This window comes from Bison bison, unplaced genomic scaffold, assembly GCF_000754665.1.
Source record: "Bison bison bison isolate TAMUID 2011002044 unplaced genomic scaffold, Bison_UMD1.0 scf7180017864289, whole genome shotgun sequence".
NCBI lineage: Eukaryota > Metazoa > Chordata > Mammalia > Artiodactyla > Bovidae > Bison > Bison bison.
The window spans coordinates 11,118,263-11,135,303 of NW_011494861.1; the positions used below are offsets into that span (position 1 = coordinate 11,118,263).

At 54.9% G+C, this 17,041-nt stretch overlaps 1 protein-coding gene across 1 annotated transcript in view; it reads left to right on the plus strand.

Annotated features, from left to right (window-relative positions):
• The window catches only part of LOC104995932 (cyclin-dependent kinase 11B-like), a 37,675-nt gene that overhangs the window by 610 nt on the left and 20,024 nt on the right, over positions 1–17,041 (plus strand). The window contains 7 exon segments of the mRNA XM_010849996.1: positions 4,654–5,059; positions 5,186–5,321; positions 5,505–5,632; positions 7,021–7,141; positions 8,020–8,073; positions 8,391–8,463; positions 10,840–10,985. Coding sequence (XP_010848298.1) covers positions 4,738–5,059; positions 5,186–5,321; positions 5,505–5,632; positions 7,021–7,141; positions 8,020–8,073; positions 8,391–8,463; positions 10,840–10,985 — 980 coding nt within the window. The 5' untranslated portion in view covers positions 4,654–4,737.

Sequence of the window (17,041 nt, forward strand, 5' to 3'; positions counted from 1 at the left end):
ACCTCCAAGGTAACACCTGTGACCCTGCCTCCTGGTGTTCTCACCTTCTATAGCCCCCTTCCTTGAGGGTGGGCTTTTCATGAGCGCTGTCCAGCAAATGCTAAGGGGCCAAGGTTCCAAGAAGACTTGGCCTCCGTGGGCGCTGGCTCTCAGCCACCAGCCCTGATGCACGCAGCCCTGCGGAGGGTCTTCCCCTCACAGCTGCTGGAGCTGCATGTGTGGGCTTGGAGGTGAGACCCCAGCCCCTTCCGCCATCATGCTGGTCGACCGCCTGGACCACAGAATCTGTGGGGTCACGAGTGCGCTGTCGCTCTGAGCCTCCAGCTGGGTATGTGTTGTCCAGAGGTGCAGAGCTGACGGCTCCTCTCGTGTTCATTGGGCGTGTGGACATCGTCTCCCTCCTGGCGTGTTACCCACATTTCCTGTTGATTGTAGGTATCCATCCTTTCTCCCTGTCGTGTTGTCATGACCCCTCCAGGTGTCACTTGTCATTTAGCATGTTTAGTGTGCTGATGTTACATCATGATGCACTGTGAAAGCACGGGAGCTCTTCCTTTAGCAACCTCATCTGATTTGTTATATTTGTGGGTCATGCTTTGGGGGATTGGTTTAAGATGCTCTTTTCTGGGCATTCCCTGTGGTCCAGTGTGGGATTTGGCATTTTCACTGCCGGGCCTGCATTCAGTCCCTGGTGAGGGAACTAAGGTGCCACAGGCTGTGCAGCACAGCCCAAAAAAACGCTACTCTTTTCCTACCCCAGGATCAGGAAGATACTCCGTACGATTTCTTCTAAGTGTGAGGTTTCACACAGTTGCATTCCACAGCCCAGCTGCCCAGGTTCAACCCTGGTCAGAAGCTGTGCCTCACACGGTGACAGCATGCCTCCCCAGGATTGTTGGGAAGAGCCATGGAGTCATCATGTGTGCCCTGCTGGGTCAGACCCTGCCTGGTTCCTGGGAAGTGCCCTGTGGATGTTGTGAATTGTTAGCACATGTCTGGAGCTCTGAGGCTGGGATCCAGTCTGTCTTTACTGGCATGGATGACAGTCGTCCTGGTGTCAGGGAGCCGAGGCCACCTTCTCCCGGAAGCCGCAGCCCGCTCTGTCTTGGGTTTGGGTTCTGCCAGTGCACAGACCCTGGGCTCCGCATCCCAGCTTGTTTACGTGTCTCTGCACCAGTGCAGCACGTGGCCTGATGCAAGTGTCCAGGGGGCAGCCCCCCTTCTTCAGGGGAGTCTCCTTCCCTTTTCCCCTTTGCGCCTCCATCGTGCTCTTTGTAGTTGCCCAGTACCTTGTAAGGACGTAACTAAGACTGAACATCCTGTCACTGCTGAACTGTCACCAGCTTCCAGCCTCTGCTGGTGGGTCTCGCCCAGGGCTGCAGCCAGGGGCCTGGTGGCACATCTAGTCACGTCAGTCATGTCACCCTGTACCTGAAGGAACAGCTTTCCTCATTTGTTGATCCTGGTGGTCATCTGTGTGCTGGCCCTTTGCTGTTATGTACTTTCTCTCAATCCGCCTGGATTTCGCTGGCGGGCACCCCTCATGCTGGCCTCGTGCCATCCAGGAGCCCACCCTCCTCCCGGCCCAGCTGTGGCCCCAGCCCTGAACTCAGCCGTCTCTGCGAGGAGGCTGATTTGGTTCAGCAGAGCAGAGGTTTGGAAACCAGCTCTGCCCCTGCTGCGGAGGCATCCCTGTTCCAGGCCTCCGTGTGGGCAGAGTCACACGTGGACGTGGAAGCAGGCACACTGTGGCCCCCTCCTTCTGCACAGCCCACTCCCTTGTCTGCCCCTCCTTAAGTGCTCCCACCAGACTTGCCCAGGTCTCGTCTGGAGCCTGCGCTTGACCTCAGCACCCATGCACAGGCTCACCAGTCACTTCCTCCCCTTCGCTCCTCAGTGGGCTGAAGTTGTTCCTCTGAGTTGTGCTTGGTTTAGGTATTTCTGTCTGTATTGCGCATTAGAGATTTTGTTTCTAGAAGTGTTATTGATGTGGGCATTTTGTTTTTTAAGCACGTGGAGCGTGGACCTGGTTCCCAAGGGCATAAGTGTTTTGAAAGTGCTGGCGTTGGCGGGATCCAGGGCATGGTTGCTGTGAGGATCTGCACTCTGGCCTGGAGCTCGGTCCTCTGCCGTCCAGCCTCCTCTGCTCGGCTTTCTTTCAAGACCCTCACGCTCTCACCGTCAGAGTTGTGCTCATGGCAGGGAAACTGCAGCGGCACCAGGTTCAGTGTGGTGGATCAGGATGCATGGTGTCTGTCTCATCCCTGGGGATTCCACTTTGGTGGCTCCATGGTGGGGCAACCGCTCGTTTCTCTGGGGAGTAAAGTTGTGATGGGCTCTGGTTGCTGGTTAACGCCCTGCCAGGAGATAGTTGAGGCCACCATGGGGTCGTGGACGTTTCTTCTCTAGCTTTTCCATTTTTTCATCCCACTGATTTGTTCCTGACAGTTTCTTGTCTGTCCGCAGGACTGCGTCCTGCTTTCTCTCCCTCCTTGAATTTGCATCTGTCTCTCCTTGAGTTTCCGGGAGGTAACTCCTCCCCTACCGTCAGGGTGATTGCTGATCTTTGATCTTCACCCAGGAAGGTCCTCAGACTGAGTTGGAATCAGTTCTCCAGGGCACCCGACCCCTCCCTCTGGTGTTGGGCACCGATTGGGCCGCTTTAGCGCCTACAGACTGTGTTCAGAGGCAGGATCCTGGTCAGTGTGGTCCCTGCTGTCTGCTGCCTGACCCCTCGTGCTCCTTGTGTGCTGCTGGGGGTGCTTGGAGCGCCCACGTCCAGGCCTGCCTGAATCGAGCTCCTAGGAGCCTGGTGCCCTGGGTGAGGTTTCCATCTCTCCTGCCCTGGTCTTTGTTTCCAGGGGACCCTCTTCTGGTAACTTTTAGAGCAGCACCTCCCACTTTTCGATGGGCACTTGGCCCCCTCCATGTCCTCCTTGGCTTAGGTGCCAGGGCACTGAAGGGTGACCAGAAGTCCAGGGCTGCCCATGGAGGTGCAGCTCCCGCATGGTATTGTCTGGAGGGAATGGGGCACAGGCCAGGAAGAGGAGGGAGGACGGGGTGTTAGTGGAGATCTGACCCCGGCAGTGCCAGAGGGGTCGAAGGGCTTGTGCGTCTTGTGGAGAAGTGGAGCCCACAGGAGGGCCGGGTGCATCCGTCCTGGTCTGGTGTGCGTCGGGACAGCTGTGGTGTCCCCAGGGTCAGTGTGCATGTAGAGGCTTGGGTACCCTGCGAGCCCAAGCGTTGCTGAGCTTGTGGAGTGACTGAGGACACTGTGTGGACACTGGGAGCCAGGGGCAGCTTAGCCAGGAGCCCTGGCCTGGGTGAGAGTCGGAGGTCACGAGTCCACCTGGACTCAGAGGTCCAGAGTCCATCGGAGGTCATGAGTCCATCACAAGCCTGAGCAGAACTGGGCCTGGGGCGGTAAGGGTAGAGGAGCCAGCCCTTTTGGTGGGTGGCACAGCAAGCTGAATACCTGATGCCTCTTCTGCATACACCTAGCAGTTAGGTGGAAACATGATGGGCATCCCCCAAACGCCAGCATCTGAGGGACCAGGACGTTGCTGGCCAGCTTGGCTGCTTGGGGGCGGGGGGATGGGCAGGGGGCTGGGACTTCCTGTTTGGTGTCACAGCAGCCAGGCCTCCTGTGCTGGTGGTCGTCACTGGGACACTGTTTATAGCCCAAACTGGGAATTTCCTCGAAGTCCAGTGATTAGGACTCTGCTCTCATTGCTGGGGCTCGAGTTTAATCCCTGGTTGGGGAACTAATATCCCATAAGTTGTGTGGCACAGTGGGGAAAAAAGCCAAAACTTGAAGAACCCACCCACCAGCACACATGAGAGGCTGGGTCTGACTGTGTGTGGTCTTAGGGCTGAGGGAGGCCTCTCTGGAGAAACCAAGAGGTGTGAGTCTGTGGAGGAAACAGCGTGTTTCCCTGGCCGCAAGACAGAGGCAGCCCCCTGCCCGTCTGCAGGCTGGCCCTCAGGTTCAAGAGGAGTCTCCTCCTCCCAGCGTCTGTGCTCAGAAACTGCCCCCTCAGGCTGGAGGCGGCTGACCACTGAAGGATGGGGACTGTACTGTCAGGTCCTGGGTGATGAACTGTTGGACCGTGAAAGATGGTACAAAGGAGGAATGGAAGGTCAAGGGAACAGGCCGGTTTGGTCAGCCCTCCCACCAAGGACAGCTCAAAACTCTGGATGAAACATCAAGGGGTGGGGGAGGGTACTGTGCGCTGGAGAGCCAGCTGGGTGGGAGGGAGCTCAGGGCAGCCCCTTGTGGTCCTGGTGGGTGGAGAGAGATGCAGAGCACTGGAGACAGCTTCTGAGGTGGGGGCAGGGGGCGGTGAAGACACAGGCCTCGCCAAGCTGAGGGAAAGGCCAAGGGAGGAGGGCAGCTGGAGGAGGCCAGATCACCAGGTGCTTTAGAAAAGTTTGGGTGGGACTTCCTGGAGGGTCAGGTGTGTGGGGAGGGAAGGGAGGCTAGGCTGGTGTAGGCTGTGGTCTCAGTGGGGCACCCGCTCTTGCTCCTTTGGGGCTCCTGGATGCGTGGCCGACTGTGGTCCCGAGTTTGTGCTTTAAGTTACTGTAAGGGGGTGATTGAACCTGGCAGGACCTTGGCCGCTCACAACAACCTCGTCCCGTCCTTTCCGTCAGCTCCAGCCCACGCCCTGCCCGGTGTCACCATGGCTGCCACTTCTGTCCCTGGGTCCCTGACCCGAGCCCTCTGCCACCCCTGAGATGTCGGCATCTGCGAAGCCCCCAGCCCTGGGGGAGCTGGACCCGGGCCCTGGCGAGAAGCCTGGGGGACGGCCGCTCCTGGCCTGGGCCCCCGTGTTCAGCCACCGGAGTGAGAAGATCGCGTTGGGCCAGAGCGATGGCAGCCCCGAGGAGCAGGTGCTCACAGTCACCGTCACAGAGACTACCGTCATCGAGGCAGACCTGGGCGTGTGGGGCGCCCGCGCCCTGACCTACCTCACGCTCTGGTTCTTCTTTAGCTTCTGCACCCTGTTTCTCAACAAGTACATCCTGTCCCTGCTGGAAGGGGAACCCAGCATGCTAGGTACCCGCCTCGGCTGGTGGGGACGGAGCCCCGGGGAACCCCTCTGTTCACTAGGTACCTGCCCGGGCTGGGGGGGATGGAGCCCTGGGGAACCCTTCTGCTCACGGGCCTTGTCTCCTCCTCCAGGGGCTGTGCAGATGCTCTCAACCACGCTTATTGGCTGTGTTAAAATATTCGTTCCCTGCTGTTTGTATCAGCACAAAACTCGGCTTTCTTACCCACCCAATTTCATCATGACCATGCTGTTCGTGGGCCTGATGAGGTAAGCCCGCTGACATTTCAGGTTGGGTGTCTGAATTATTTGTTTTTGTGAAACCTCTTCCCCCAGCTGGCTGGCTATTAGCATCAGGTGATCCTGGGAGTGGGGAGCAGGGTGGGGCAGACCCTCCAGGCTGACTCCTGAGGGAGGGAATGCACTGATTTGTGAGGCTTTTGATTGTCTTAGGTTTGCAACAGTGGTGTTGGGTCTAGTCAGCCTGAAAAATGTGGCGGTGTCCTTTGCTGAGACCGTGAAGAGCTCAGCTCCCATCTTCACTGTGATCCTGTCGCGGACGGTCCTGGGGGAGCACACTGGTGAGCAGCCCCCCACGCCCGGCCTCATCGCGCCTCTGTGTCCCTCCAAGGCTCAGCAGATGGGACTCAATCACAGATCTCTAAGCTGGGCCGGGGCAGGCACTGTCCAGCTGCACACACGTCCCTGACTCTCCTGCCAGCCTGTAGGGGGTGGGGTCCTGTGATGAGCAGACTCATCACATGACTTATATTTGCCCTGGGGGCAGGAGTGCTGCTCAGAGAGGGAGCTGAGTCGGCTTCAATTAGGAAATGACCAGAAGGTAAAACCAGGCAGCACCTGGCACCCTGGGGAGGAGGTGGTAGGGAGAAGGCACAGCTGGGCACCTCGCAGACCGGGCCCCTGGAGCCAGGCCAGCGTGCAGGTGATGGTAAAGCAAAGTCGGATCAAAGTGTGACCGCAGTTGCTGCAATCCCACACAGCAGGAAACAGCCTGACCGCACTGGTGCCTTCACACACAGGGGCTTCCAGGGCCTTAGGGATGCCAGGCCACAGCGAAGGCACTGTCTGGCTGGAACAGTTAGGAAATCTTGATAAAATGCAATTTTTTGGGGAGAATGACTGAGGTACCCAGACTTGTGGGGCCAAGGTGTGGAGTTCCCAGAGGGGTGACCCCCGAAGGCACCCCAGCAGAGCCGCCTCATGGGTCCTGGCAACGGGCACAGCCCCAGCAGAGCCCTGAGCCCACCACCGCCCACCGCGCAGGCGTCTGCCTCCTTGGTGGCCTCCCAGCCACAGTCCCACGTGTGGTCCATGCCCAGCAGACAGCTCCTTCCATGGTGACACTCAAGGCCTCACAGGCCCATGGATTTGCTGTGTGGACAGCACTGTCCTGGGTGGGGTAGTGGTCACAGTCTCAGGAGGTTACCAGATTGTCTGAAGGCTGCACTTCTGCTCTGTTTTGCTAAGCGTGAAAGGCTTATCCCTTCGTCTGCTTTGAATTTCAAGATAAATGAAATGCCATGTCTGAAATCCAAGTAGAGGCATGGGAGGTGGGGGGACTGGAGGCCCTGTGCCCACTGACAAAGTTTTCTGTTGTCCCGAAAGGACTTTCTACCTTGTTGTCAAGACTGTTGGTTATGAAGGCAGGAGGGCTGGACGCCCTGAGGTGTGGGGCCTCCTTCCTCCCCTAGCCTTCCCTGGAGACCACCCTTCACCCTTTGTTTCACAAGTGAGAGCTTGGCGACTGTGGGGTGGGGTGCAAAAATCGGGGCTTGGAGCTGGCAACTCTGGTGTGGAGCCCTCTGCGCCACGTGCCTGGCCGGGGTAGGTGACACAGGCATGTGCTATTTTTTCCCTCCAGTGAGAAGTAAGCGAGCAGAACACCCCTGGGGGGCAGCTGGGTCCACTGGGGGGCACTGCAGCCCAGCCATGTGCTCTCCCTCTGCAGGGCTACTGGTCAACCTTTCCCTCATCCCGGTCATGGGTGGCCTGGCACTGTGCACAGCCACCGAGATGAGCTTCAACTTCCTGGGGTTCTCAGCCGCCTTGTCCACCAACATCATGGACTGGTGAGTCTGCAGGGTGGGAGCTGGGCATGTGAGGCCCACTGCTGGAGTGCAGGCACCAGGCCCGATGGCTGACAGCTGCACGCAGCCTGCTCTTGCGCGTCGCCGTCTCTGAGGGGAGAAGGGAGGCGGCAGCGGCACTTATGTCTAAGCTTGTGTCATTGCTGGTACTTCCAGAGAGACCAGAGGGTCTCCGAGTGGTGCATGAGTAAAGCGAGAAACCACCTTTCATTCCATCTGACACTTGCTGTGTTTCCTTCAGCCTCTTCTCTGCCTCTCTGGTTCCCAGAAACATAGCCCAGCTCAGTCCCAGTTTGCATTTCACCTGTAACTCCAGCACAGGATGGTCTCAGAAGCCTCCTCACTCACCGGCAGATGCTTCAGACCTCCTGGCCGCTGTCCTGCAGGGACTGTCCTTGCACGAGTCCCGCCAGGTTTCCCGCTGGCCTGCAGTGTCAGCCCTAGAGGAGGCGGGCCTGTGAGTGTCTTCCCCCAGCCTCACTTTGGTTCAAGTCCCCTTGGCCAGAGCTGGGGGCAGTGTTGGTGGTCTGGAAGCGGACACTGTCCTGTCTCCTCTCAGCCACCACTGGCCTTCCCAGCCAGGAGTTCTATCCCTGTTTCCCTGGGTCTTCCTGTGCTCATACTGTCTGTCCTGTGGCTGCGGCTGATTTGTGGGAGCTCTGGGTGCCAAGAGGGGCTCTGTGCAGAGCTGGGTAACCCCAGGCATGCCCTCCACCTCTGAGACCTCAGCTTACCCACCTCTGAAAGGGGCAGCTCGGCCTGGCTCATGGATGCCCCACGTGTACCTGTTTCCAGAGGACAAGGCACTTCGAATGAGGTGGTCTCTGAGCTCACATAATCTCTTCTCTTCTTTCTTCTAGTTTGCAGAATGTTTTCTCCAAAAAACTCCTCAGTGGGGACAAATACAGATTCTCGTAAGTGTCACTGCCCCACAGAGACCAGAGAGCCCTGGACCCCAGCCCCAACACTCCCAGACCACCCTGGACCCCAGCCCCAACCCTCCCAGAGCTCCCTGTGCCCTAGCCCTGACCCTTCCATTTCCCTGGTGCCTTTAAAAGAACCTTGTTGAAACTGGGGAGAAAAACCTACCTGTTTCCAGTTGCCCTTGGGCAGGGATGCTGTCACTGTCCTGTAGCAGGGGAGAAGAGGGTAGCAAGGCTGGGGGTAGGGTAGGTAGGCCGGGGTGAGGCTGGAGGGGTTGGGAGGCTCAGACGCCTGCCCTGTCCTGCAGGGCTGCAGAGCTGCAGTTCTACACTAGCACAGCGGCCGTGGCTATGCTCGTCCCAGCCTGGATCTTCTTCATGGTGAGTCCCACCATCACAGTCACCTTCAAGGGGGTGAGCCTGGCACTGTGTGGCTGCCACGCGCTTGAGGGGGCCTGACCGATGCAAACCCAAGCAGGTCCGGTGCCTGTGAGGGCTGGGCTGCAGCCCCAGTTCTGGAAACTTTGACAGAAGGGTGTTAGGCACACTCTTGTGTTGTTGCCTTTTGGCCACACCTCATGGCTTGCAGGATCTTCCTTCCCCAACCCTGGGCACAGCAGTGGAAGAGCTGAGTCCCAACCACCAGGCCAACTGGTGGCCACTCCAACTGGTGGCCAACTGCAGGGAACTCCTGCAGTTGTTTCTTATTTCTTCTCTTACTTAAAAACATTGTGACCACCATAGAATAAGTCACAGGACAGAAACATGTAAAACAGAGGGTCTCTCCCCAGCCGCTCGCACGCCCCCTCCTAGTGGAGCTGCTCCCTCTGTGTGTTTCTATGGCCACAAAGCTGCATACGTGTGTCGTGAGTCCCATAGGAGCGCAGGTGTGCGTCTGCGTGGACCTGTCTTCTCAACACGGTGGCGCTGGGCTGTCCAGTCCAAGCTCTGCCCTGACCCACCAGACGCAGTGGTCTGGCCCTGCCTCTGCCCTGTACACGCAGCACATGACAGGGAGTTCCGTATGTCATGTCTTTCGTGGGTGAGGATGTTTCTCTGGGTTGTGTCCGTGGATTGGAATGGTTGAGAAAAAGAACATGCGTATCTAAACTTACTCTGGTATGATAAATACCTATTACATTTACCATTCTGGCCGTTTTCTAGTGTACGTCAGGTACGTTGTTCACATCGTTGTGTGACCATCACCCCAGTTTTTTCATCGTCTCAAACTGAAGCTCTGACCCATTAAATGCTAACTCCTCACACCACCCCACCCCACCGGGTGGAGGGGGCAAGACTTACCCTACCCCCCAGAGTTCCAGCTGGGCCTGAGAGTTAAACTGACTTAGATCAACAGGAGGCAAGCACATAGGTTCATTTAATATGAGCTTCATGTGATGCCAGAGCAAATGAAGCCCCAAACAAGTGGCAGAACCTCAGTGCTTCCACGTCAGGGTGAATGAGAAGGTGATTGTGGGCAAATGACTGAGACACTGGGGCGGCTGAAGGGGGACGAGAGGGATAATGACAAGGCCCCTGAATCCCCTCTCCTCCTGGTTGCAGGGAAGGGGCAGCTCCCATGTGGGGTTTGTCTCCTGCTTCTGGGAAGGAAAAGAGAGGTCAGAGCACCCTTCTGGCACCTGCTGTTTTCTCAGTGCTTTGAGCTCAAAAATAATCCTTATGCCGAAGAGACAAACGTTGGGGGAGGGGTTCTGAATTTGGTTACCCTCTCCCCCACCCCCGGTTCCCACCCTCCTACCTTGTGTCTCTGTGACTCTGACTCCTCCAGGGACCTCACAGAAGTGGAATCACATCAGATTTGTCTTCTTGCATCTAGTTCATTTCACTCAACTTCATGTCATAAGGTCCGTCCACGGTGGAGCAGGTGTCAGGACCTCTTCCCTGTTTAAGGCTGAATAGACAGACGTATGGCTGGACCACATTTTGTTTACCCATCTTCCAATGGTGGACATTTGGGTTGCTTCCACTTTTAGGCTGTTATGAGTAATGTTGTTCTGAATGTGAGTGTGTAAGTACTTTTTCAAGACCCTGCTATCTGTTCTTCAGGGTACAGACCACAAGGGGAGTCCTGGCTCACATGGGCAGTTGTGTGTGTAATTTTTTGAAGGTTGACTAGTCTGTTTTCCCACGGCAGTCGCACCATTGTGCATTCCTACCTCCAGTACTCAGGGTCCAACTTCCCTGTCCTCGCCAGTGCTTGTTGTTTTCTGGTTTTTGTTTTTTGATGGCAGCCATCCCAATGAGTGGGAGCAGGGACCTCACTGTAGTTTTTTTTCCCGAGGCTTTTTATTTGTTTGTTTTGGCTGCACTGGGTCTTCATTGCTATGCTTGGGCATCTCACTGTGGTGGCTTCTCTGGTTGCGGAGCACAGGCCCTGGAGTGCTGGCTCATCTGTGGCACACGGGCATGGTCGCGACATCGCATGTGGGATCTTCGTTCCCTGGCTGGGACGGAGCCCGCGTCCCATGCGTTGTAAATTCTAAACCACTGGACCACCAGGGAAGCCCCCTTGGTGTAGTTTTGATTTGTTTTTCCCTGATGGTCAGTGATGCTGGGCATCTTGTCACGTGCTTAGAGGCTGTGTGTGTTTCGTGTGTAAAGTTTTGATCATTGCCGTCCACGTGCTGCCCCAGAGTCCTCTGCAGTGTCATTGCCTTTACCCAGACCCCGGGGCACAGGTGCCACCAGAGTTCCCCCAGGGGCCACACAGCAGCCATCCCTCTGGCTCTGGTGCAGGACCTGCCGGTGATCGGGAGGAGCGGGAGGAGCTTCCGCTACAGCCAGGACGTGGTGCTGCTGCTGCTGGCAGATGGCGTGCTGTTCCACCTGCAGAGTGTCACGGCCTACGCCCTCATGGGGAGGATCTCCCCTGTGACCTTCAGGTAAGGACAGGAGATGAGGTGCATCTGGGTCACGTGTAGAGGGGAATGCTTGCCATTTGATGTTTTTATCAGAGGGCTCTGTGATTGTGGGTCACAAGTGTAGTGATCGCTGTGCCCAGTGGTCATAATTACTTGGCCATTCTGTATTGGTGCCATTTGAAACATGAATAGGAAAGCCTGTGAAATAGATTTTTAGGGGGATTCCCCACTGGGAATCTGTGCACAGAAGAGAGTTCCTTTCAGTGTTGTGAGGTACTTCTCCCCAGAACAGCACTGTCCGGGGAATCTCCTGGGATGATAGAGGGTGGGAGCCCCTGGCCGTGTGTGGATCCTGAGCACCTAGAACTGGCAGAGTGCTGAGGAGTCGAAGTCTGTTTTTCTGACTTTAATCAGCTCGCACTCAGCAGCCCCACTGACTCCCTGCTGGGAACTCAGCACCAAGCTTGGGTTTCATGAGCTTCTTCCCTAACTGGACAGCCTTAGTGCTGATTTGACACCAGAGGGGTTTTGGTAACAGAAAGGAAGGAGCCCAGGTCACCAGCAAGCCTGAAAACCCACCCAGTGATTGTTCTTGGATTTGGCTGTCATGTTGTTGTGGAAACTTTTTAGCAGCCCTTTGTCCTTTAACTTCAGAACAGTCACGGGAGAGCAGGATTGTCCGCAGATCTGAGGGCCTCAGGGGCCTCGCGCTGCTCTCAGACCTGGCAGCCTCTTCCCACATCCTGGGAGAGGGGCCTGCAGGGCTGTCAGGGCCGCCTGGGTGCCACGTCCCCTGACTCAAATGGTCAGTATGTTTTATGAGTCTGTTTCCTGTATGACAACAGGAATTATTTCCAAATATCCCTGAAACTTTGCTTTTCAGGGGTTGTTAGTGACGGTCCATATAAAGACAGGAAACTGGTTCTTTTTAAGGGAAATAGCTTATGGCAGAAAAATACAAAAGTTAACTTTAAATTATCCATAATGGCAACCCAGGAGACAAACCCTTGTGGTCATTGCATCCTCACGAGGTCCCAGCAGTGAGCAAGCAGCATGGTGTCATTTCCAGACAGCTTTCCTAAGGGAGCACTTCCCACTCTGTGGAGAGTAGGCTGCAGTGTTGGGGGTGAAAGCTGTAATGCCTACAGTTCACTTAGAAATATTTCCATCAAAGAAAGGACAAAGTAAGGCACAAGACTGAGCCTGAAGATGCCACCCAGCTCTGTTGTCCCTCTTCTCTGTGATCTCTGTTCTAGTAGGTAGGACCCCAACACAAAGGGGGGTTAGCGGAGGTGCCTATGGCCCCTGCTGACCTCCCTGCTCTCCTGCAGCGTCGCCAGCACTGTAAAGCATGCCCTGTCCATCTGGCTCAGCGTCATCGTTTTCGGTAACAAAGTCACCAGCCTGTCAGCTGTGGGTACCGTGCTGGTCACAGCTGGCGTCCTGCTCTACAATAAGGCCAAGCAACAGCAGCGCGAGGCCATGCAGAGCCTGGCCTCGGCCACCACCCAGCCCCCGGATGGCAGCTCCGAGCTGCTGCTCCCCCAGGACCCCCGGCCACACCACTGAATCCCAAAGCCATGGGGGCACCACACCACCCCCTCTTCGCTGACGGGGGAACCCCTTTGCCTCTCTCTCCCTGTGGACAGCGGGTGTGGGACCACCTGGCTCTACAGGTCACAGTCATTGTGGGAGGCAAGGTGGGCAGCCTTTTCCGCTTTTTTCTGGGGCTGTCAGTCAGAACTGGCAGGAACTTGAATTGGGTTGGAGAACACAGCTGCCACTGAGCCATGGCTGAGCCCCCTGACAACCTCCTCCTGGCAGCCTCTGCGCACCCCAGCATCTGGGCCAGGCCCCATCTCCTCTGTGAGTGATGACCACTTGGGAAGCTGGAGCTGTGTCCAGGTTCCAGCGGGCACCCCCTCAGTTGGAGCCAGTGTGGGGTACCGGCTCCTTCATGCCAGCCATCAGCAGCTGCTGGAGTCCACCCTGCTCCTTGGCCATTGGGGATCTGCTGGGCTTGGCCAAGCTGAGGCGCCCAGGGCCAGGGCGTGGAGGCCACTGCAGTGGGCATAGTGGCATGGGACAGATGGGGTGAGAACCTGGGGTTCCCTGCTCCTGAGGACAGGATGTCTATCTCCTCTACCCAAGGCAGAGCTGTCGCATCAGTACCACTTAGGGAAGGTGGGCTGCCCCTCCCCACATCTGCTATGCTGAGCCTCCCACCTCCAGAGTGTCCTGTCCCTTGTGGGCAGCCAGGTTGCGCCCCCCCCACCTCAACACCGAGACCCAGATGTGGTTTCCGGCCTGAAAGCTACAGGTAGATGACCACAAGGCAAGGCGGGGCTGTGTCCCTTGTGTTCCCATACTCGTAGGTTAGAGGCAGGCTCTTCTAAAGGGGCTCCAGGAGCCCGTTTCCACCCAGCCAGTCTCGAGCCTCCTGGTCTCACTGACAAGGGTGTTATGATTTCCCCCTCGTGAATGATGAGCAGGACGAATGTGGAGTGTTTACACTTTTGTCATGCTGCATTTTAAATGACAGTGTAAGTTTTAAAAGGAAACACAGGTACAGATGGCTTCTGGAATGCATGGACTGTGCTGGGTAAACCAGAGTCAGACCCACGGCCCAGCCTGGCCCTCCAGGTGTTTAAGGCTCCACCTCTCTCTTTACTCCTCGCCCCACATCCTGTTGGAACTTCTGGTCAGGGTGGAGCCCCCCTCCCACCTACCAGACTGGAGCTCTGGGATTTGTCAGGCACAGCCCAACTCAGGGGCCGCGGGCTGGCCACCTGCCCATCTCTAGCCGGCCTGTGGGATGGAGCGACCCGAGGGCACAAGTGGCCCACGAGTCTCGGGAACAGTCCCTGCTGTCCAGGCCCTGGCGCCTTAATTGCTTCTCTGGTTTTCTGGTTGGCTTCTCAACTGGAAAATATAAACCAGCCCTTCCTGGAGAGCAAGTCTCTTAGAAACAAAGAGCAATAAGTGCATCTCATTAAGTTCTGCCGACTTTGAAAGTCTGTCGTGATGAGGGATTAAAAATGGGGCCTTTTAACTACAAACAACCTTTTATGAAGCTGACCTCCTTGCTCAGAGGTCAGCAGGTCACACGCAGCTTCCCTGTACAGGGTAGCAGGTGTCTTTCCCAGGTTTCCCCCCTTTCCTCTTTTTCTGCTTACCCTTAAACAAAGCTAAAGAGGATGCTGGGGCAGTGGCTGGGGCAGCGCATTGCTCTGTGAGGACCAGAGGGAAAGCACCACTTCTGGGGGGCTCTTGCCTCTGCCCTCAGACTGGGGCCACAACACCTGCAGCTGCTGGCGAGACATGAAGAAGGGGAGCATGTGTGTCGCCAGCTGCAGACTGTCATCTGAGAGTGAGCAGGTGCCAGCTGCTTGTGTCTGAGTGTTGTTAGGGGCCTCTTTTGATTTTCCAGATTTGGGGACCAGAAAAGATTTTCCTAAATTATTAGTAAATGAGGCAGTTTCTAGCAAAGCTGCTTTTGGGGCATCCCCTCATCCCCAGCAGGGAGTCCGGGGCCTGGCACCCACAGGACACATGCTGTGGCTGTATTCCGTCCATTGACTGCCCAAAGTCGTCCACATGGTGGGCGTTTCTGGGAGGAGAGTCAAACCCCACAGCCTGCGTGGGCGTTTGCTTAATAACTGTACAGACATGTTTTTTAATTAACTTTGTCTAGTAGTTTTCTAGTATGTTCCTTTCACTGCACCGTCGCAGGCCAGCTTGTACCAACGCCAACACTAGGTCCATTTCCTCTGGGTCCATGGTCGTTGTCCATGTCTTTGTAATCAAACTCATGAACCAGGCTTCCAACTCTGGTCATCTGCTTGCTTACGTCAATACTTAGAGATCTCTGGCTTTCAAGGAAATTTCCACTGTTGAGTGGCATGAAAGGCTTTTTAAAAAAAAAAAAAAATTCTGATAGTCATAACTTCCTGCATATTAGCATTAAAATCATCTGCCTTGGAAAGCTGAGAATACTCTTGCATAATCCAAAATGTGTCTTTAATTTGTAAGTTACACAATAAAAATGTGCTGCACGAAGAGTAAGCCACGTGGAACCGCGCTAGCCGCAGGCCCTTGAAATGCTTGCCCCAAACCGAGGGACTTTGCCTCCCGTGTGGCACTGACTGTCCTGTGGATGGTCATATATAGACAGGTCAGCAGAGACCACAAAAAATGCAACACGACTTTCTACATCTGTCCAGGGGATGTGCTTCCTGAGGCCTGGAAGTATTTTCACTATTTACCTAGGTTGGAAAAATTAAACAAGGATGCTATTACAGGTAGAGACCCTCTTCTGTTTGCCTGTGACCAATGTTGTAGTAAGGGCTCTGTTCTTTTCCAGAATATGTTCTTGCCCTGGTTGGGACCTTTTCATTTTCCTAGCTTATAATAAGAACGCTCCTGCTTCCCTGATGAGTCGGCCTGTTTCTCTCTCCTGAAGAGCAAAGAGCAGCCAGGTGGTTGTGCTGACCATCACTTGGCTTGCTCACCCTGATGCTCTGGCTATAAAACCTTCCAGTTTTCTCTCTCTGTAGTATTTCCTCCTCTTCTCTGGAGGGCTTGGATGCTGCCATTGCATCCTTGCCTAGATGTCCAGACTGACTTGGAAAGTGTTCTAATTGGCAAAGTCTTTTTTTCTTGCTTTTAACTTGAGGGAAACTGGCATTCAGTTGATGTGCTATTTCTAGACTGTAGATGTGTGAGTTGAGTCTGAACCCACCCAGGGAGTATTGTGAACCCACCATTGCAGAGGGTCACAGTGAGGGTGACTTTCCCATACTGAAAAACTTGAAAATTATATGAATAAATTGTCTATATCAGAACCAAATTATACTTGCTTTACACCAAAAAAAAAAAAAAAAAACAACTGTGGAGAACTAAAAGTACATTACTCAAAATTTTAGTGTTTATTTCACCTATTCCAGTATTTATGCAATTAGATAAATTTTTCCTAGAAAAATGGTGGTTACATAATCTAGTGAGTCACTGTGTATTCTGCTATGGTAATACATCAATGCTGTATAATTAATCCTGTGGATGCCTACTGGTTACTCTGTCCAAATTAAGCTACCATGGTAGCAGCTATCTAGGACTCTTGTTCTGCAAAAGTAAAATAAATGTTCAGTGTGTACTTTGCTTTCTCCTTTGTGTAAGACTCAAGTGTTTGGGCTACTGAAATGAACATGGGTGGGTTCTTACTGCCTTCATCTGTTTTTTGAAGGTTTTTCCTGTCACCAAAAACTAAGGAAGCAAAACAAGAGCTTGGGCACAGAAAAAACATTTCTTTCCAGGAAGAGAAAGAATTTCACTTCCACACACCCTCTTTGGGCCCTAATTTCTTGTCAGATTTTTCTACATTTTCCACTTCTGGCCAGGTAGTAAACTGGAGGTGACGTTAAGTGGTAAAGAATTCGCTTCCCAAAGTAGGAGATTCAAGAGAGGAAGGTTCAATCACTGGGTTGGGAAGATCCCCAGAAGGAGGAAATGGCAACTCACTCCAGTATTCTTGCCTGGAAAACTCCATGAACAGAGGAGCCCGGTGAGCTACAGTCCATGGGGTCGCACAGAGTCGGAGACGACTGAGTGCACACACTGCAAGTGAATGATACTTGTTTACCGTTCTCTTCTGAGAGTCACGATGTCGCATTACCATTTTTCTGTGACCACAAAAGTTCGAAGAATAATTTGCTTGAACTTCAGCAGGTTTGAGGCCGAACCTCAGGATTCAATGTGTTTAAAAACCTTCGCAGGCGAGCCTGAGTAAGCACCAACAGTCATCCCTGGTCTTCGCACAGCTGAAAATCCTGCGGTAACCGCTCTTCCCGCCCCGCTCCGTAAGCAAGATTCGTCTCCTTTTAGGAAGATTCAGGGTCTTGCCCCGGGGTCACGGGAGCGGGGAGAGAAGACACAGTCACGACCACCCAACCAGGCTGGTCCAGACACCTGCCGGCTCCGAGCCTCCGCCCCTAGAGTTGTCACCAGCCTGCGCCAAGGCCGGAAGTGACGCGCAGCGCGCTCCCGGCACTCTTCAGGGCGGGAGTCGGCGGCGGGGACGC